This window comes from Hemicordylus capensis, chromosome 2 (genome assembly GCF_027244095.1).
Source record: "Hemicordylus capensis ecotype Gifberg chromosome 2, rHemCap1.1.pri, whole genome shotgun sequence".
Lineage (NCBI taxonomy): Eukaryota > Metazoa > Chordata > Lepidosauria > Squamata > Cordylidae > Hemicordylus > Hemicordylus capensis.
In genome coordinates, this window is record NC_069658.1 from 265,123,142 (window position 1) to 265,145,088 (window position 21,947).

The 21,947-nt window shown below is 46.1% G+C and overlaps 1 protein-coding gene across 12 annotated transcripts; it reads right to left on the minus strand.

Moving 5' to 3' along the window:
* Nucleotides 1–7,005: 7,005 nt before the first annotated feature.
* LOC128347906 (zinc finger protein 16-like) lies at nucleotides 7,006–21,322 on the minus strand. Of its 12 annotated transcripts, none has more exons than XM_053303221.1 (4): nucleotides 21,016–21,299; nucleotides 19,069–19,247; nucleotides 13,129–13,208; nucleotides 7,006–9,348 (listed from the first exon to the last, which is right to left on the minus strand). In XM_053303221.1, the coding sequence occupies exon 4, from the start codon at nucleotides 9,264–9,266 to the stop codon at nucleotides 8,322–8,324; it is 945 nt and encodes a 314-aa protein (XP_053159196.1). In that variant the 5' UTR covers nucleotides 9,267–9,348; nucleotides 13,129–13,208; nucleotides 19,069–19,247; nucleotides 21,016–21,299; the 3' UTR covers nucleotides 7,006–8,321. The 12 variants fall into 12 exon arrangements, 9 of the variants coding, with proteins under 9 accessions (XP_053159196.1, XP_053159200.1, XP_053159198.1 ...); XM_053303225.1 differs by having other exon boundaries at nucleotides 21,199–21,218; XM_053303223.1 differs by lacking the exon at nucleotides 21,016–21,299 and adding an exon at nucleotides 20,590–20,610.
* Nucleotides 21,323–21,947: the final 625 nt, after the last annotated feature.

Here is a 21,947-nt window from a genome sequence, read left to right on the forward strand (position 1 = left end):
TGTAGTTTGTCCGGCTGGAGTAAGGAATGGTGAACCTCTGAAATAATTTATGGTACTATTTAAAAGCAAGGAACTTTGGTCCTTTGCAACTGGTAATTCTCTTTCCTTTAGAAAAGCAAAATCAGTGCTGCTGGTGCAATCCATCTATGATGGGAACACTACACATTTATTTATTTATTTATTTATTTATTTATTTATTTATTTTATTTATACCCCGCCCAAACTTACATCTCTGGGCGGCTAACAACAATTAAAACACATATAAAAGTTAAAACAATACAATAATTTAAAAACCATAAAATTAACAGTATTTTTAAATTAAAAACCTGAGAAGGCTTGGGTAAAAAAAAGGGTTTTCAATTTTTTTAAAAAAATAGCCAGAGATGGGGAGGATCGTAAGCAGGGAGCTCATTCCACAATCTCGGGGCAGCATCTGAGAAGGTTCATCTCTGTGTGACCACCAAACAAGTTGGCGGTAACTGGAGACGGACCTCCTCAGATGACCTCAATGGGTGGTGAGGTTCGTAGCGAAGAAGACACTCTCTTAAATACCCAGGACCTGAGCAGTTTAGGGCTTTATAAGTTATAACTAGCACTTTGTATTTTGCCCGGAAACCTATCAGCAGCCAGTGTAACCCCATCAGCAAAGGAGTAATGTGGTCTCTCTGAGATGACCCAGAGACCAAACTGGCTGCTGCACAGGGGCGTAGCTAGGGGAGAAGGGGCCTGTGTTCATCCCTCTCTCTGGCGGCCCCTCAGATTGAGGGAGACAATGGAGAAAATGGAGCTGGAGGGCCCTCAGGAGCTGGGGGCCCGTGTTCTTTGAACCCTTTCGTTCAATTATAGCTATGCCCCTGCTGCCGCATTCTGAACCAACTGAAGTTTCCAGACTATGTACAAAGGCAACCCCATGTAGAGCGCATTACAGAAGTCAAGTCTGGAGGTTAGTTACCAACAGATGTACCACTGTTTTGAGGTCATTGATCTCGAGAAACGGATGCAGCTGGCGTATCAGCCAAAGCTGATAGAAAGCACCCCTGGCCACCGCCTCAACCTGAGAAACCAGGGAGAGGTGTGGATCCAGCAGTACTCCCACATTTGTGGGTCTTGGTCCGGCAGCTAAAGAACAATGATCTGCAAAGTGATGGAGAAACCATAACCTCCTTAAATTCTGTATTGCAAACTTTTATTAAAGGCAAAAGAGGAACAGAAGCAGTTCAAAAGAGAAAAGCTGGCAACCTTAGACCTCAGGCTCTCTCCAGTTATAACTGAGGGAGTATTTCTCATGAATGTTCTCCATTCCTTCCTAAGGTGATTTTTCATGTGATTTTCATGGCTGGCCCAACCATGAGGTAAACCGAAATGGTGACCTCTGCTGGCAGCAAACAAGACCTGCCCATATACATACACAAACATCAGCCCACTTGCCCAGGCAGTCCCTGTGCCTGCTGCAGTCAAAAAGAAGAAGAGAGGTGGTGACCTAGCTTAGCACTCGCCTAGCATCCACTTCCCTTTCCACTTCCTCATGCTCCTTTTCAAATTCCTCTTCCCCCCCCCCACAACACTTTTCCATTCAAAAACTGCCTCTTCCCGTTCCCAGACCTCGAATCTGATTCCTCCCCCATCCACCCCAGCAGGATTCCAAATGCATTTGTGCTTACAGAGTGTGTGTTTATCCCAAGATTTCTCCAAGATCACAGGCTCACAGCCATTTCAGACTCTATCAGTGTATGTAGAGTTAGGATTTTTTGTGGTGGTGATGGTTGTTGTTCCAGTGTGCTTCATTTTACATTTATTCACATTATTAATTATTAAATAATAATAATAATAATTATTATTATTATTCTCTACATTTTATATCCCGCTCTTCCTCCAAGGAGCCCAGAGCGGTGTACTACATGCTTAGGTTTCTCCTCACAACAACCCTGTGAAGTAGGTTAGGCTGAGAGAGAAGTGACTGGCCCAGAGTCACCCAGCAAGTCTCATGGCTGAATGGGGATTTGAACTCGGGTCTCCCTAGTCCTAGTCTAGCACTCTAACCACCACCCCACACTGACATCTCCTGCCATTAGGCAAAGAGGCACATCTTACAGGAGAGCTGGTCTTGTGGTAGCAAGCATGAATTGTCCCATTTGCTAAGCAGGGTCCACCCTGGTTTGCATTTGAGTGGGAGACTAAATGTGAGTACTGTTAGATATTCCCCTTAGATGATGGGGCCGCTTTGGGAAGAGCATCCTTCTGCAGGGGTGTAGCTATAATTGAGCAGATGGGTTCAAAGAACCTGGGTGGCCCAGCTCCACTCATCCCTATTGTTTCCATTATCCCCCTCGGTCCGAGGGACTGCCGGAGAAAGGAGTGAACACGGGCCCCTTCTCCCCTAGCTACACCCCTGAGCACCTGCAGGCTTGCATGCGGAAGGTTCCAGGTTCCCGGTTCCCTCGCTGGCATCTCCAAGATAGAGCTGAGAGAGACTCCTGCCTGCAACCTTGGAGAAGCCACTGCCAGTCTGGGTAGACAATACTGAGCTAGACTGACCAATGGTCTGACTCGGTATAAGGCAGCTTCCTGTGTTCCTATGTAAATGGTGTATGGGGGGGGCAGTCCCAGCATAATACCCTCCCAGTTGCCCATTGTTCCCTTCTGCTTCTTTTTCGATCCTGAGCCCTTTTCAGACAACTTTTAATTGTTTTGCTATGTGAGCTGTTTTATGGAATCTTTTTTCTTAAAGGGTGCTACTGTATATAAATGTACTAATTAATTTTTTAAAATGCCTTTTTTTTAACCAGTCAGTCAGTTTAGGGACATCCTTTTGGACAATTCACAGACACCCAATAGATGGTATGCAGTGGCAGGTAGTTTCCCCAGCCCCCTCTGTCTTCATTTTTTAAAAACCAATATTAGACCGGGGGGGGGGGTGTTGCTGATTACCCTTTTCCCTTCCTGCCATTTGTTCTTTCAAAATCACTCTCCTTGCACCAACTATTTGCCCATGGGAAGAAAAGCAGTTGGGGGGAAATTTTGAGTGGAAAAATTGCTGAACTTTAAGGGAGGGTTAAGTAGTCCCTCCCTCCATGTTTCTCCACTCAAAATTACAACTTCTGGATGTTTTGGATTAAAAACAAACATTTGAGGGAAAGATTCATGTGACTGAGTCATATCTACTTTTGGCTGTGGTCTGCTTGTTGACCATCCTGAAAACTTTGTAGAGTCTTCCACAAACCTGACTCACTGCTCATTGCTGAGTTCATCATTTATTATTATTTTTAATTTATGAATAAGGTCCTTATTTTCTCTCTGTGTGTGGCCCATACTGCTCTTTCTCTTTTCTCTGCACTGCAGTCTTGGTTAATCAGTTTTTATTCCATCCCTCTCTTTATCTGTGCCCCTTCCTCACTTTGCCTTATTTCCACTCCGTGTTGAGTGCAGCAGCAAAAGTCCACATGGCTTTCACCTTCCCAGGGACAGCAGCAGCCCTGTGTTTTAAAACCCAGATCTGCTTCACACGTGCATAAAACAGAGAATGGAGTGCAACTGAAAGAGTCCAACAGGTCTATGGTGGGAGGGGATTACTGAATCCTGCCCTCTTCTCCAGCATTTTCTCCTTTCCCGCAAGGTATTTTTCTCCCAGCTGTGCTCAGGGGTGGGGCTATTGGGCTCAGCCTCATTTCTGTCTCTATGCATTCATGCTGGGGGTGATGGGACATCTGTAGAGCTCAGATTGCCTACCCAACATTGCATGAAGAATTATGACTGAATAGGGCTTGTGTGATTACTCACATCATGTATAAATAGGCTATATCACAGATTCAGAACAGCAGACAGATTTTTCATACCACCTCAAACACAATGCTTTTCACTGGAATCTGTTCACACAGAACTGGTCATTTGGAGCTGGTTCACACATACACTTGATAGCTACAGCTGAATGTGCAAACTATTGCAAAGAACAGTGGCTGAAGTGATATGAAAGTTTTATCTGTGGCAGTATATCCTTAAGAGCCATCTGCTCCCATTTAGATTATATTTATTGCTGATTTTAAATTCTGCACATAGCTTTGGATTATCTTCTGGATAAAAGAGCAGGATTCCTAGAAATACATGCCTGAGATAGCCAGTTTTTACACACAAATCATTCCTTGATGACACACTCATTTTATGATCAACTTCCCAGATAAAACCAGGCTTATATTAAACTGACTGACGGGATACCATGAGGACAATTGGGCAGATAAGAGGAAAAGTAATTCAGAATGTTTCGTAACAACTTACTTTATTTTGTAAGGAAAATTTAATTTAGCTGAGAAGTGCTTAGAAACCATAGTTGTGAGTGGTGTAGAATATCATACAACTCTGTAAAAGTGATACTTCATTCATTTCAATATCAGGCTGGAACTTCCCAAGGATTAGATGGCCTATTGGTAAGTAACAATATGAACTACAGAAACGTTTTGCTGGTTCCTAAAACAATTCCAGAAAAATACTCTCTTTTCCCATGAGGGAGCGCTTACTGAAAAATCTCAAATTGTGCAGTGCTGCTAGGTAAGCAAAACAAACAGGATGCATCAGAAAGAAACTAAAATTATAGTTACAGAAATATCCTAATATCAGATGAAGTACAATTAGTTAGTCTCTCTGAGTTCAATGGGGATTTACTTTACAGGATTGCAACTCCAATGATTTAATTGGTTTCCGCACTCTGAATTCTTCTGACCATTCCTCTTCAAAGTGCACACAATAGCTGAATGGAGTTCAACAAGTAGAGAACAGCATGGTGATTGATGGCATGTTCTAAAGATCAAGATACTCAATTTTGTTTTTAAATATCCATCTTAATTCAGGATGACTCTGTCTAAATCAGTTACCTTGATCTCTCAGAAACCTGGGCCAAATTGGAAAACAAATAACAACCTCTCCATGTTTATGCCTTTTTTGTATCTTACTTTTCAAAAATCAGCATATTGGGGGAAATCTGAAAAAAAATTTCTGTAAAACTTCTGATATTTCTACTGGTCTTGTTGATTATCGAAGCCAAGAAACAGCCAGCCCATTCCTTAGCTCAGAGGTTCCTAACCTTGTGTCTTCAGGTGTTGTTGGACTACAGCTCCCACCATCCAAAGGTCATTGTGGTTGGGGATCAGTGTTCCCTCTAACAGGGATTCCCAGATGTTGTTGACTACAACTCTCATAATCCCCAAGCAAAAGCCATTGCAGCTGGGGATTCTGGAAGTTGTAGTCAACATCTGGGAATCCCTGTTAGAGGGAAAACTGCTGGGGATGATGGGAGTTGTAGTCCAACAATATTTGGGGGCCCAAATTTGGAAACTCCTGCTTTAGCTGAACATGGGAATCCTCAGCTGTGCTTGGGTGCTTAGATGCTGAATCATAACTAATTTTTTTTAAAAAAATACCACATGGTCTAAAACAGTGTTCCCTCTAACAGGAATTCCCAGATGTTGTTGACTACAACTCCCATAATCCCCAAGCAAAAGCCATTGCAGATGGGGATTCTGGGAGTTGTAGTCAACATCTGGGAATCCCTGTTAGAGGGAACACTGGTCTCAAACCACATTCATGGTTTTTAAAAAGTTATGATATCCAACAGTTGTTGAGCCTAGGGTTGTCAGCTTTTGAAATAAACAGAAATCCAGACAGAACCTGGGAGACAGTGTGGTAGTATCAGAGGGTGGAGCCAATTATGTGTGGTAGTATCAGAGGGTGGAGCCAAGGCAGGTAGTCTTGAGGGGCAGAGCCTGTTATTTTTAGCACGCCCAGGAGCAGAGCCCAGCACAGTAGTGGTCTATTCAGAGAAAATAACGTGCAGAAGGAAAATAAAATGGCCTTCTTTTGCTCTAATGGCAGCTGTCCCAAAAGCAATAAACCCTCAGACACGCTAGTCTCTTATGGCCGGTTGGTCAACCTAGTTGAAAGAGTAAAGACCAACAGTCACCCCCATACGGATGAAAAACTCAGATGACAAATAGGTCAAAGGCCATTTCTTGGAAATTATATAAATTTTATATAAAGGGGCATTTCCCATGGAATTCTCTGTATTTAGATATGTATCCCTGAGTACAAGTACCATTTCTCTGTCAAGGTTAAATCAAATGGCACACATGAGAGTGGGCGTGTGGTTCCATTTAAAAACACACACAAGCAGGCCGAGAAGAACGCCCCACAAATAGATGCCATTGTGCTAACCAAGAGCCCAGACTCCATGATAAGGCAAAACAGAACTCTCAAAGTCAATCTTCCCTTGGCAGTACCACCTAGTGGCCCTTGTGCTATTATACAACTAACATCACATGCTCACACATCCTTTGTATTTGATGGCAATGCCCAAGAACACCAAATATCATGAGGAGCAGCCCCAAGAAATGGAGTAATTTGGAGAAAGTCTAGCAAAATAAGAAAAGGTTCTTCAGGTTTAACTCAGACAAGCATATTGACCCCTCGTGTCATTTGAGAATGCATTTAATGTGTGATGGGAACTGATCCGCTCTGTTTTCAAGCACTGAACAGAGCCTCCTCAAAGTCTGAATACTTACAGCTCCAGTCATGCTAGAACCAGCCGTCTAATGCAATGTGCATTTAAACCAACTACATTCGTTCACTGATGCACCCAAGTGACAATGTAAGGGATGGAACTTGATAGCTGAACTTGCAACTGGTTGTCTGCAGAGTGGCCCAGGGAGTCTAATGGTGGAAATTTTAAAGAGCTCCATGGAAGAGGTGCAGTGTATTCGGAATCTATGGACCAGCACCCACTATTTGGATGCAAATTATGTTAATTGCATGCAAATTAAATATGAAGAGACAAAGATGCTCTTATGTACTTCCAGCATGCCCCTTGGAACTGAACAAGCCATTGAACCATGCTCTTAAAGAAAAATGAAAATAATTGGGATGTGACATGTATGCATAGTACTATGAACAGAGCATCTCAAGTGGAGGAGAAATGGCTGTTTTGTCCTCTTGTACCAGGAAAACAATGGGATCGTGTATAACTATCCTGTAGAATACATTGCTGTAATATTTATGGGAATGTAATGGATCCATTTCATATTAGACATTCTGTGAATCACAAACATTTTTAAAGAACATCTTACATAAAGGAGAAATACCAAGCATAAAATATCCTGCTAAACCAACAATATTCTCCAGGGGACAGGTAAAAGCGTTGCTCTTTGGGAGTTTCAGAGTTCCATTCCAGTCCTCATCTGAAGACAGCATGAGTTCATCCTGGATTGGTGGGAATGCTGCACCCAGTTCTGCTGCTCTTGCCTCCTCTCTTTGAAAAGTACATTGGGAAAAATGGAGAACACAATCATGTAACAGTTTCAAGGTTTGGAAATCAGCATTTCTCAAACCTCTTTAGCTTATTGAGGAAATGCATGGTGGCATGCACAAAACCACAATTTCTATGTCTCCCTATAAAGAACAGACATACATATATATCAGGAAGCTTTTGAGGTTAGCAGAAAGCAGCAAAGGGTGTTTAACAGAGTTGTTCAAAATGGAAGTAAGGGGGTTGCTTTTAACAATGAGGATAATCAACCACCAAAACAATCTCTGAAGGAAAATGGCAGCCGCCCTGCACAGAGATCAAGCGCTGATCTATATCTTTAGCAAAATCATGTTATAATTATTCCTGGACTGTACCAATTCAGGCTGCAGGCAGAAGATCATATTTTTAAATCCTCTCCCGCATTAAGAAAGAAAAACTCTCCCTGTATGAAGAAAGCTAGCACATAAACAAAGCGAGAAGAAAGACTCGAGTTGGATTCACACTCCCTAATGTGCTTGTTTTCTACATTCAGAGAGCTTCGTTAAGCTCCCTTATACCAAGCCAGGCCATTGGTCCATCTTTTTTCAGTGCTATCAACACTCTGGTAGTGGTTTTCCAAGGTTTTGGACAGAGGCTTTTCCCTGCCCTACCCGGAGATACTAGGGATTGAACCAAGGACCTTCTATGTACTGTACAAAGCAGGCACTCTTCCACTGACCTATGGCCTATCCCCATTTTATGCTTTAATATGGGGAACACAAGCAATCCCTTCATCTGCAGTCTGAAGTGATTCCGTTCAGAAAGATCTCTTCCACCTGATCTTGCTGATTCACCTCGAGTGTCCTTTTCTGAAAGGAATGCTCTACTTCAGGAAGCAGGCTTGATCCTAAAATCACTGAGGTGATGTCTAGTGGGCTTGGCAAACAGATGGAATGACCAGAATGCCCTCTCATCCCAGCCTCCAGCTTTGCTGCTGGTCAAAGCGGCTTGTATGCTTCAGATTTCCAACGGTGTACACCCTTGAGAGAGCAATTTGCTAGCTCAGTGGGGCAGAGTAAGATAATAAAGGGTACTCTCCTTTGTGGATCTTCTCATGTCTCTTGTGGTGGGAGCTGTGGCTGAAGCTCTTGCCACAAAACCTGCAGGCATAGGGCTTCTCCCCAGTGTGGATTCTCTGGTGCTGAACCAAGGTGGATTTGTCAGTGAATCTCTTCCCACAGTCGGAGCAGACATACGGCTTCTCCCCTGTGTGGATTCTCTGGTGCCTAAACAGGTTGGAACTGACGCTGAAGCACTTTTCACAGATGTTACACTGATAAGGCTTTTCACCGGTGTGGATGCGCATGTGCTTGATCAGGTCTGCATTCTGGCTGAAGCTCTGCCAGCATTCAGTGCAGGTATTCAGCACCTCCGCTTTCCGCTTCGGTTTGGGCTTCGCATTGGCGGCAGCACAGGCACCATCTGCCTGGATGCCTTTCCCCAGCTTCTTCCCCAGGGGGTGCCGCAGGTGGTGCTTTTTGTGCGAGCTGCGGCTGAAGCACTTGCCACAGTCAATGCACTTGTAGGGCTTCTCACCTGTGTGGATTCGCTGGTGTTGCGTGAGGTTGGATTTGTCATTGAATCTTTTGCCACATTCGGTGCATTTATAGGGCTTCTCTCCCGTGTGGATTCTCTGGTGCCTGTTCAGGCTGGAGCTGACCCCAAAGCTCTTCCCACAATCAGGGCACTTGAACGGTTTTTCATCAGAGTGCGTTCGCCGGTGGTTGACCAGGCTTGAATTCTGGCTGAAGGTCTTCCCACACTCAATGCAGATGTTGGGTTTCTCTTCCGTCTGAGTACCCTGATGCACCACAAAGTCTTTGCGCTTCCTGATGCCTTGAACGGCTTTCACTGGCTGTGTTTGTGGCATCCTCTCTTCACCTAATTTAGCCTTGCAGCTGTATTCATAGGGTTGGCTGCACTCAGGATTGGTGGTTAGCATCCCACTACATTCTCAGGACAAGGGATTCTGCCATTTGCCTTCCATGGTACAGTATGCTCTGTGTCGTTCACGATATCTTCACCTGAGGAAGCAAACGTTCAGTTCTCAGATACGATGACAGTCACTGAATGTCAAGGCACACCTATCCACCACAACTTAAAACACTAAACAGTGCAACCCTATGCAGGTTTACAAAGAAGATAGCCGCTCTTCATGCATGCCTTCAACCACATGGGAGTTTTTGCCCTGAGATGCAATCCCAGACTGCCAAGGATTGTGTGCCAGCGAAGTTACCAGATGGTCAAGGACAGGCTCAGTCATGTGGGCATTTCCCACCTGATCATCAAACTTTTCCCCCAACAATGATCAGATGGGGAAAACTCAAGACTCTTGACTTCAACCACGTGGTTGCTTCATTCAGCCAAATGCCCCAGCATGTGGGTTTGAGCCCATGCCACACAACTTTGGTCCTTCTACAGATGTTGGACTACAGTTCCCATCATTCCTGACTATTGGCTACTGTGGCTGGGGATGATGGGAGTTGTAAAACAAAACCAGTCAAATTTTTCAGCCCTGGTTTGAGCCATGGCTAAGCACTGTAGGAAAATGTGATAGCTGATGGAGGGGTGGGGGGGTGGAGGCGGGGGTCAGTCACTCCCAAGTATGGGTGCACAGGATTACAGTTTAAGGAGGTTTTTCAGACAACAGGCTTTACTGCGAGTTTACCGTGAGGATTTACTGTCAGTCTGGAGAATAATTTTTCCAATGCATAAGGAGGATTTTTAAATTCTGGACATAAATTGGGCTATGTTCCAATATAGCAATAGCAATAGCACTTACATTTATATACCGCTCTATAGCCGGAGCTCTCTAAGCGGTTTACAATGATTTAGCATATTGCCCCCAACATTCTGGGTACTCATTTTACCGACCTTGGAAGGATGGAAAGCTGAGTCAACCTTGAGCCCTTGGTCAGGATCAAACTTGTAACCTTCTGGTTACAGGGCGGCAGTTTTACCACTGTGCCACCAGGGGCTACAATATGGAGGGGGAAACTTGAATCATGTGTGAAGTGCTCACTGAAATATTGCACGGACTTCAGGGTAAATCTGGCCAATATGTGAACACAAATCCACCCGCCCAAAATAAAGTCATGGAAAAGTCATCGTCTGAAAAAACTCAAGGGTGCATACTCACATTCACTTAAATGACAACACCTACACCCAGTTCAGCCTGGAATAACTACCACTCCCTAGCACTATTCAGATATTACTATGTATGTGTGAACATGTGTCTGTATACATGTACATGTTTTGTGTGAATGATTCCACTGCACATGTGTTCTTTTAAAAAGTGAACCTATGTACAGACCACTTAAATGCAGGCAACAGATAGAACGTGTACTATTGTACATGCATTGAACATAATATGTGAATGACTATACGTGCATACAGATTTGTACATGCATGCACTGTACACAGATTTACGTGAGTTTATTATTCATTCATTCATTTAATGTATATACTGCCTGACTCCAAAGGCTCTAGGCAGATAAACATGACATGTGAATAAGGCTTCTGAGTTAATTTAATGTGGATTAAAATAACCTTTCAAATGTATGCAAAAACTAACCATCCAAAAGCTTGCATTGAAAGAGTAAGAAGATCCATCCTTTTAGCACTCTAATGGAGTAAGGCTGTTAATATGATAAAGTTAAAGATTAATAAACTGTGTTGAATGATCTTGAGTGTATGCCCGAACTGTAGGCTTGCCCGCTCAATTTAGGCCCCCCAGCTGTTTTTGGACTACAACTCCCATAATCCCCAGTCACTGTGGCCAATAGCCAGGGATTATGGAAGTTGTAGGCCAACATCTGCAGGAGGGCCGAAGTTGAGCAGTTCTGCTTTATATGTATCGTATGTTCACTATGGAGTATGTCATATGCAGAGTGAAGGCACATAAATGGCATTTGTGACTTCTATTGGTTGTTAAACATCATCTTATTGTGCTGAATGTTATAATCTTTTAGCCAAAACTGTCAACACATCTTTAGGCCCCTTCTTGCAACGACGAGGACTAGAAAAACATATCTTCTCGTTAAGGCAAGTTGAAATTCCATCCATGCTCTTGGCTCTGTCTTTGATGTACATTCTCTGCTCTATTGCATTACTGCAGTCATATGCATTTCCAAAGCTCATCCTTTCTACTACGTCCCTGTCACCTCCCTTTTTTTGGTCCACTCTACCCATAGGGACAACGAGACTGTGTTATGAACCAGGCAGCTCCTATTTTGAACCTTGCCTCATCCATTAATTCACAGGGGAGCATCAAAGTTAGCCACTCTCTGCCTCAACCCCTTGCCTGCCATTTGCAAGAGGGAATAAAGGCAGAGAAGTCCCTACTCTGCTGCAAGTCTCTCCAGAGTTGGAGTAGTCCACTGCCCCAGGATGACAGAATAAATGGCATAATCATGGCCTTGCTGGATCAAAGCGACAGCTTCTTCTCCTCCAGCCCTCTAACTCTGTCCAGCAACAGTGACCATTTAGATATCCCTTCCAAGTTCATCAGTTGGGCATTATGAAGATAACCCTCCTCTGTTGCTTATTTTAATTATTCACCTGCAATCACTACAGGACAAGAACCTTATAGTTAAACTTAGACAAGACATAGGAACATAGGCAGCTGCCATATACTGAGTCAGACCATTGGTCTATCTAGCTCAGTATTGTCTTCACAGACTGGCAGCAGCTTCTCCAAGGTTGCAGGCAGGGGAGGTATCCTCCGCAACTGGTATTCTGAGGTTGACTACTGTATCTGTACAGGAGGTTTTATTTTCCTATCCTCCGTGTAACTAACCTTTAGAAAGAAAGAAGAAACGAAACGAAAAGAAGCAGGAAAGAAGCACAATCACTTGGAACTGGGTGAGTCTGACTTCTCGAGTATTAGTAAACATGCATAGGATTGCGCAGCAAATCCTCCATCACCACATCTGGAGGCAATGGATTCCTCTTAGTGGCGTTCATCCCCTTCTTCCTGCGCACTGCGACCTTTCCCCGTCCCTTTTAGCCTTTCTTCCCCGCCCATCGCGGCCAATCCTGCAAGAGGATCGTTCTTCCTCCTTGGCACAAAAGCGGGGCGGGGGCGCGATTCAGAGTCGCAGCAGCAGCAGCAGCAGCAGCAACTACCCCGAGGCGCCCACGATCCCCCTGCAGGGAGAGGTGTCTCTGGGCGGAGTCCCTCCCCTACTGTTTGCCCGTACCCAGGCGGAGTCGCCAGTCGCTCCGGAGCCGCTGCTGCGGGCTTTGCTTGAGCGCCGCGTTGCTTCCTCCCAGGAGCCTTTCGTGCCCAAACTGCGCCCGGATTTCTTCGGGTTCACAATGGAGGAAGAAGCCGCCGCCGCAGACCCTGACCTAGGAAGCTCAACCCCAATCCTGAACTGACAAAGAGAGCCGCCTTTGAGCCTGGGCCACAGGAGCCCTCTGCTGGCGGCAGCCTAAGCATCCTCCGCCCTCTCCTCCGCCAAGCCGCCTCCATCCCGCCCCCGCTCCACGGCTTAATTTCTAAAATTAGAGCTGCCAGCGGGGCGCGCCTCTACGAGGCTGCTCTCACGGAATCAGCTCTTCTTAGTCCTCGTCCCAGCGGAGAGCTCTTCTCGGGCTCGGTGGCGTGGCTGCTCAGGAGCGCGGAAAGGCGCCCTTCACACGCTAGTCCGGGGATTTCTCTTCCCTCTGACCCTACCAGAGATTTCAAGAGCTGAATCCTCCCCGCATCCTTACAAACAAACAAACATTCTGGGGCTCAGGCCAGGCTCATATGATGATGCCCGAAACCCGGCCGGCGTGAAAGGCAGGCAGTAAAATACCTGATGGTCTCTCTGCCCTCCATTTCTTCTTTGAACATTTCTTCGCTGCAGCGTGGCAGAGGGCTAGCTAGTTCCGATTTCTGGAAACAAGAAGAGAAGCGCACACTTGGGAGACATTCATGACTGAGGGGGAGAAAGGGTATTGTAAAGAGCATTTGGGTGATCCTTTCCTTTTTTTATACCTCACAACATTTCCAGCTGTGTTATCAACACAGGAGAAGCCGTCTCCCCGCTCCCATATCTCCCCCCCCACACACACACTCTCTCTCTCTCATACACACACACACAGTGTGCATAGCTAGGTCACGGGCCATCACTCAGTATGCCTAGAACTAGTGAGATAGAGAGATATGAGTTTACCAGCATGGCCAGCCCATCCATTAGGCAAACTAGGCAGTCACCAGGGCACCAGGCATGGAGGAGCACCAAGCACAGAGGGGCGACAGTGGCCTGCGTCATGGACTGCCCTGTGAGCTGAAAGTATAGTCCACTGGGGAGCGGCCACCAGCCTGCCACCGCACTGTCCCCCCACTCTCCTTGAGGAGAGCGGTTCAGCAGGGGTAAGAGCACCGCCCCCTGCCCCCTTCATCCATACGGGCATCTCCTGTCATCCAAGCAAGCAGGCAAGTGGGTGACGGAGTGGGCCGGTGAGTGAGAGAACAGGCGCTCCCCGGCCCCTGCCGGCCCACTTGCTCTCCTTGCTGGCTGCCTCTGCTGCTCCTGCCGCACAATTGACCTTCTGCAGTGTGTTAAAATGGGCAGCCAGCCTGCAGTGGCACCTTATAATGATGTTGCCACATCACACAGCAATGTCATTATAATGCACCATGGCAGGCCAGCTGCCCCTGCAGTGGCAGTGGAGACGGAACGGTGGGGAAAGCAAGCGGGCAGCTGGGCGGATGACGGGGACTGCCCGCCCACTTGGATGGCAGGAGGCACCTACCCACATGGGGGCAGGGGGTGCCTGCATGGACAAACTGGATGGGGCACCCATGTGGGCAAAAGGGGGCTGGGGTGCCAAAGCCAGGCTTTGCATGGGTCACCAGAAGTGGTCCTTACCCACTTCCCCTGTGCCGCATCCTTTCACAGACACACATTTCTTCACACTTTCTTTTATTTACATACAAAATTGGAGAAAGGGGATGTCCTCTCATCTCAGATGCCTTCTCCCCCTCCAGTCTCCCATGATCCTCCACTCACTCCTTCTTTTCCCATCTCCCTGCTATCCCCACATGCAGGCATTCATACACTCTCTCTCTCTCTCTCTCTCTCTCTCTCTCTCACTCACACACACACAAATGTACTGGTGTGCATTAGCATGAACTCTCTCTCAAAGAGGGAAATCCCTTTCTCCATCTTTCTTCTTTCCCACTTTTAGCAAAACATTTTTTTTAAAAAAATCATCTTTATTATCCATTTGTAGTAGCTTTTTAAAAGACACGTTTCAGAAAATGTAGCTATCAGAACCAAAACAACTAACATTTTGAAAGTTCTGCTTCCAAATATTTTCACATGAGGATACAAATACATTCTGAGAAATAAAAGTCGCAAAAACTTAGCTTACAAACTGCAGCATTGAACTATTTATCTGGTCTTTCCCTGGCTTTACAAAGCTCTAAATAAGTTTAAAACACATGTAACAGCTTGGAATAGCTATATTTTTAAAGCTTTTGCACTCACCTCCCCTGAAGGTTCCCTTAAAATGCTGAGACTAGCTGCTTGATTGAAAGGAGGTGATTGATGATGTCAATGGGAGTAAATCCTACTAGCTTAAGTACAAGCAGGCCAGCTAAGATAGTTGGATTGCTCCCAATATAACCTGCTGCTATCTTTGGACCAATTTGTGCTCTACATTATTAGCAAGAACAGCAAGTGTGAGAGCCACTCCAGCTTCTGCGCGATCCACTAATAATGCAATATTTGAATCACTGACACATGGATCTCACCCTGTGCTAGTAAGAGCAGGGTCTGCATAAGTAGACACACCTTTCAGGACACAGAAAATGAAATGCCAGGCCTACTTTTCTCCTTGACATGGGGTTTGTTTATATACAGGGATGTTTTTTCCCAGGGGCGTAGCTAGGGGAGAGGGGGCCTGAGTGAGGGAGATAATGAAGAAAATAGGGAGGGGTGGAGCTGGAGGGCCTCAGGTTCTTTGAACTCTTTCAGTCAGTTCTAGCTACACCCGCTTCCCCCCTGATCACAAGGCAAGTGATTTTCCTTGAGCTGGACTAAGATGGGTGTTATGTTATTAGCAAGTAAGGAGACATTTTGTCTAGATGGGTCCATATTGCAGATCCTTGGTGAGGAGTGGGTGCCTGATGGGATACCCAATGCATTCACTCAGCACATCCTGTTTTTGCAAGGTACACCATGCCTGCCCACTGTCCATATTGTTATCCCAGCCTTCTGATCTGAGATAGGAGGGAAAGCCTCCAGTATGACCTCACCTGCCTGACAGCAGTTTGGGAGTGAAAAACCTTCTGAAGGAAAAAGGGGGGAGAGGCCAGGAGGTTAACTGGAGATGCCAGAGATTAAGCCTGGGACCTTATACATGCAAAATACCTGCTCTGCGGAATGCCGATGGCCTCTCCCCATTGGGCCATCCTGAGGGTGAAACCTGGACCCTCTTGGCCCAAGGCATGACACATGCCTTAGTCAGCCACTAGCTGGCGGGGAGGGAGTCACTTTGAGGAAGGCAGAGAAGGTGGCAGGGCCAGCATCTTCCACCAGCACATCCGAAGCAGATTGTCAGCAAGTCCCAATGTCACCGCCGCCATTAGTTCTACATATCTTTTGGGCTCAAAGCTGGCAACCAGCAAGGTGGCTGGTACTCCGAAAGGGGATTAAATTTGGCTCTGGGACCTCCCGTTGCCAATTCTTGTCCTGGACCAGGAGTTCCCAACCTTGGGTCCCCAGATGATGTTGAACTACAACTCCCACCATCCCCAGCCACAATGGCCTTCAACCCAGGGATGATGGGAATTGTAGTCCAACAACTTCTGGGGATCCAAGGATGGGAACTCTTATCCTAGACTAACAAAAGAGAGAGAGAGAGAGAGAGAGAGAGAGAGAGAGAGCAAAGAGAGTGACTGCAAGCAGAGCACAGGCTGTGTAGCCCAAAGAAAGGAGACACACGATGCAGGCATGGGGAGTGCTATGCAGAGCCCTGCTCCCTACACTTCCAGTTTGGTCCCAAAACACGTGGCCAGGCATTTGCCTAACCACAACGGAACATAAGAATTGCCTTGCCAAAAGCTCCATCTAGTCTTGCAAGTCTGGCTCTAAGCACGGCCAGCCAGATGCTTCCAGGAAAACCACAAACAAAGCATGATGGTTATAACCAATCCAGGATGTGTTTTCCCCAGCACAATTGCAGGTATGCTGCCTCTGCACATGGAGTGCTAGCAACAGGCATGGAGAAAAAAGCATTGAACACATGGATGCTTGAACTGATCCAACAAAGCAGTCCTTATGGGAAGCTCCCTCGCTCCTCTGTTGTCAACAGCCTGAAAAGATACAAAAGAGTCACCAATTCTGTGTTCAGCAGTGGTTCAAGCCAGCCACCCATACAGCATGATGCATAAGCTAGAAGGGTCAATAACACCAACGTCCTGTAGAGGAACCAATAAGTCACAGGCCCCAGAATACTATGTGCAGTTTTGGTTAATGCATCTCATTTGGTTAGTGCATCTCAACACAAAAAGAGACGGATAATCAGCTCAACGACTAGATGGAGACGAGGGAGTTTCAGAGAAAGGTTAGAAGTACAAAGCTGAAGATATAAATAGAGGCTCTAAGGCAGCAATGAGTTTACGAAGTGGCTTCGTACTGAGTCAGACCACTGGTCCGTCTTACCCATATTGTCTATTCGGACTGGCAGCAGTTTTTCGGGGTCTCACGAAGAGGATTTTCCTCAGCATCTGTTACCTGAGATTATTTAACTGGAGACGCTGGGACTGATCCTAGAACCTTCTGCATGAAAAACATGTGCACTGCAATGGAGCTGAGGCCAGCTTGTAGTACGGATGTCACAATACAGTTGAGGCACTCTTGGATAATTGCAAGCAAGCTTCTGAGCCTGGCTAGGGAATAGTCAAGCCTGATTTCTGTCTTCCTCTCTTACACTATACCAGAGTTGCACAACTTTGGCCCTTCAGCTGTTGTTGGACTACAATTCTCATCATCCCCAGCAGTGCCCCCTGTAAGAGGGAATCCCAGATATTGCTGACTACAGCTCCCAGAATCCCTAGCTGCAGTGGCTTTGGGCTGAGGATGCTGGGAGTTGTTGTCAATAACATCTGGGATTTTCTGTTAGAGGGAACACTGATCCTCAGCCACAGTGGCCAATAGTAAGGGATTATGGGAGTTGTGGTCCAGTAGTAGCTGGCAGGCCAAAGTTGGGCAGCCCTGCACTATACTGTTATCTGCTACCCCAGCTCAGTAGACTAGAGATAAAAGCACATAAAAGAGTTGTAGGAAAGAGATACATATGTACTACAGTGCAAATATCTTAATACTTTGGACTTATGGTGTATTTGCCAAAAAGGCCAGCCACCACTGCATGAGGCAAAGGTAAACAAAAAGATAATCAGTTGGATTCAAAAGACTAAACTTCAAGCTGTCTAATGGGCATGGGGAACTCATTGCTACAGGGTTTTACAGAAGTCAATATAGGACTTAGAAAATGGAGATATTGTGCAGTTAGACAGCTATATGAAAACCTACGCATCTAGCTGTGGTTAAAAGTGTGTATACATTTTATACATACACACACACACCAGAAGTCAAATACAAAATGCCTAGGAAAAGAGAGCATCTTTACCCTCCCTGCCAGTGGAAAATTGCAAAAAGGGTCAAATGAATGAATTTCACATCTTCTCCTGAGGTATGTTAGGTATTAACAGTCACTTTAAGGAAGAGACAATATAAAGCACTGATTCTCTAACTTGGGTCCTTGGAGGTTGTAGGACTACAACTCTCATCATTCCCAGCCACAATGGCCAAAGGCACTGGCCATACAGGTCTACACCTATCTTAAGAAACCTACATGTCTGAGAATGTTTGGTTGGGGTAGGCCCATGGGGGCATAAAGGCAATAGGTTTTTCTCCTGCATGGATCTTCTCATGTCTCTTGTGGTGGGAACTGTGACTGAAACCTTTCCCACAGTAAGCGCATATATAGGGCTTCTCTCCCGTGTGGATGCGATAATGCTGAGTGAGAGTGGACTTGTCGGTAAAGCTTTTCCCACAATTTGAGCAAGTGTAGGGCTTCTCCCCCGTGTGGATTCTCTGGTGCCGAATAAGATTGGAACTGACATTAAAGCACTTCCCGCAGTGGATGCACTCGTAGGGCTTCTCCCCAGTGTGGATGCGCATGTGCTTGATCAAGTCCGAGTTTTGGCTGAAGCTCTGCCAACACTCTGCACATGTATTTTGGAACTTAATAGGGATGCGTGTTTGGGGGGTTTCAGCCCCTCCGCCATTTCTCAGGCCTGAGGAAGCCTTGATGGTTGCGTTCTCAGGATGACTGTATTGGCCCTGATGTTTTCCTGGCAGACTCTTCAAGTGCCTCTTATAATGAGAGCTCCGGCTGAAGGCCTTCCCACAGTCCATGCACTGATAAGGCTTTTCTCCTGTGTGGATACGCTGATGTTGGATCAGTGTTGATCTATCAGTGAAACTTTTCCCACAGTGGGCACAGCTGTAGGGTTTCTCACCTGTGTGGGTCCTTTGGTGTCTGATAAGGTTTGAGCTTATGCTAAAACTCTTCCCACAGTCGGGGCACCGATAAGGCTTCTCTCCCGTGTGGATTCTCCGATGGTTAATTAGGTCTGAGCTCTGGAGAAAGCTTTTTCCACACTCAATACAGATGTTTGGTTTCTCGCCCATGCAAGTTCTCCGGTAGACAATGGTGCCTTTGCGTTTCCTAACTCTTACCCCACTGTGATGCTGTTTCGCTTCCATCTCTTCTAAAACATCAGCCTGCTCCAAACTTCTGGGGGAAATTCCTTGCTCTGGACTCTCAGGAACACTGTCATTGGTGGATCTTTTTGGAGATATCTTGCATGGTATTTCAGTTTCAAAAGATGAATGTTTTCCCTTGTCACATCTTTCACCTGATAAAAGAATTCATACATGAGTCACACCTCTATTGAACACAGTGGTTGCTTCATTTGCACACAGCTCCCATGGGGTAATGTAGGAACATACCATAGGAAAGGGACTCCAGTGACAATGTGTGCCTGTAGCTTCCTATCTCTTTCCCATCCGTTCCATGTCAACAATTGCAGAAGTGGATTAAAGATGAAGAGTCCTGTGAAACTTTGAAAACTATCTAGTACAGTGTTTTTAAAACTGTATTCTGGGAAACCCTGGAGTTTCTCGGATGCTTATCAGAGATTCCACAATTAGAAGATCAGAAATCCTGCTGCTCAACAAGCTCCCTTGAAAGACAACTTGCCTACCCCTCTGATCTTCTCTTACAAGACACAGCCGGAAAGAGACGCTGGTATACTCTGGGGCAGGAGTTCCCAACATTGGATCTTCAGATGTTGTTGGACTACAACCTCCATCATCCTACACCATACTGGCTGGCCATTGTGGCTGTATATGGAAGCTGCTGTCCAACAGCATCTGGGGGCCCAAGGCAGGGAACCCAGTTCTAGAGTAAAATCTCAATTCACAGTCGGGACCTAACAAATCTGGCCAGTGCCCAGCATAAATGTGTCTTTGAATATATCTCTCCTCTAGATATATATCTCCTCTAAAACTATAAATATATCTCCTCTCTATCTCTCTATTTCTCTATAAATATATCTCTTCTAAAACAGCAAGGGTTCCTCTGCAAACGTATGAAAGTAGAGTTTCCTCAGAGTAGGAAGTTTGAAAGCCACTGATCTAGTTTATTCTAACATGAATTTCTATAGGAAAAACCAGAATAAGCAGATTCACCCATATCTTAACAAAATAAGTAATCTTCAAGGTGCGACAGGTCACTTTATCATCGTGCTGCAAAGAGAAACAGGGTTACTCTTCTCAGGTGAATCAGAATCCTTGCTTTAGTTCTGAAAACTGGAGGATTTCCCTGAACTGGGCATTTTAAATGACATTTTTAAAACCTGAGTTGCATTTCTACAACAAAGTACAGTATCCCATATGACATAAAAAGCAACACTAAAACCAATACAAAGTCAGTGTCAAGCACAGCACAGAACCACTCCTCCTCACTAGAGGCGCACAAACCCCGGGACCTTGGGGGATTCCCAAAGCGTGGATGCCCAACAAAAGCTCTTTGTTGTTTCTACTACTAAAAAACCAAAACACCCTTAATAACATGGCTGGGGTGGCAGTGGGGGAAGCGAGCACTCCTCCTTGGCAGTGCTGATTCAAAGTACAGCACGGCGGCTAGACCCTTTTGTGGTGTAACTGATTCGAGAGGCGCGGCGGTGTAATAGGCACCTCCTTCGTTCCTCTTGCAGGACGGAGGATCCCTTCTTCTGCCTAGAGCTACTCTCATTCATGAGCCGGAATCCACGTGAGCTAGTCCAGAGACCAACAGCTGCCCCGGCTGGGAGCGGAAAGCGTTTTCTCCCCCTCCCTGCAGTCAAGCGCCTGTGTGTCGACAGAGCCCTGTATACGTCACCTGCTGCCAGGATGGTGTAGTGGTGAGAGCAACAGACCTGGATTGGGGAGACCAAGGTCCGAGTCCCCTGAAGCCCAGCGGGGGATCTTGAGCCAACCACCGTCTCTTCACCTAACTTAGCCTACAGGGTCGTTGTGAGAATAACATGCAAGGGGAAGAAGTTTGCACGCCGCTTGAAGGGAGGGCGAGATAAGAATGTAATGAATAAATAAGTTTCCTATCTTCCCACCGCCCCCGTTTACCTGGGATTTCCTTCTGCTCAGGAACTAAGATCTGCTGCTGCAAAGCCCGGGGTTGCCCCAGGGGTCTGGCTCCAGTTTGGGATAATAGTTCCCGCATGGGCGGAGCGCAGACGGACATAGGACCTCCCCTCCCCACGGTGGGAAAGCACAACGGTTTTTGTCCACCCTGAGATCCCGGCTCACAATGGAGGCAGAAGTCTTGGTCGCTGACCCAGGAAGCTCAACCTCCAGCCCACACAGAGCTGCAGTGCAGAAGTCAACCGAGGCGCTTCCTCCTTCTCAGCACAGGGAGAGAGCGCCCCGGTGGCTGCCCTGCAGAATGACTCGAACTCCGGCCCCAGGAATGGCGCCCCGCGGCCGAATCCGCTTGCTCTTTAGCGCCACCGTCTGGAGACTACAAAATTGTAGGTAGCCGTGTGTGAGGAGGAGGAGGAGGGACGCGATGCTTTGACTTCATACCTTGGGGACCAACATAAGAGTCACAATGCGGTAAGCACACAGCAAGCGTTTAAGTTCTCCAGAATTCTTCAGGCTATGTTAAGCAAACTGGCACGTGGGAGGAGGCGCGGAGAAGAAGATAAGGAGTGGGGATTGCCAAGAGCCTGACTGAAGGTCTCCCTGGAGATTTCCAAACACGTCCCTAATATTTTTCATAAAATCAAGTCATTAAAGTCTCCAGAAACATGATGGACGCTATAGCGGCAAAACAGGAGATACGTTTTAGGTATTACACTAGGCTGACAGTCAATAGCAGCCAAATTGAATGGTATTACCGTCCTGATTGAAGGACATTTCACCCCTCAAAAGTTAAGTCCTATTGTTAGCAGAAGATCAGCTTCCTCAACTAAATTTTTCCCCCTCTTAGGCGAGGGGTTCACAACCTTTTCAAACCAAAGAGCCAAACTACATCAACATTCAGAAGACATGGTCAA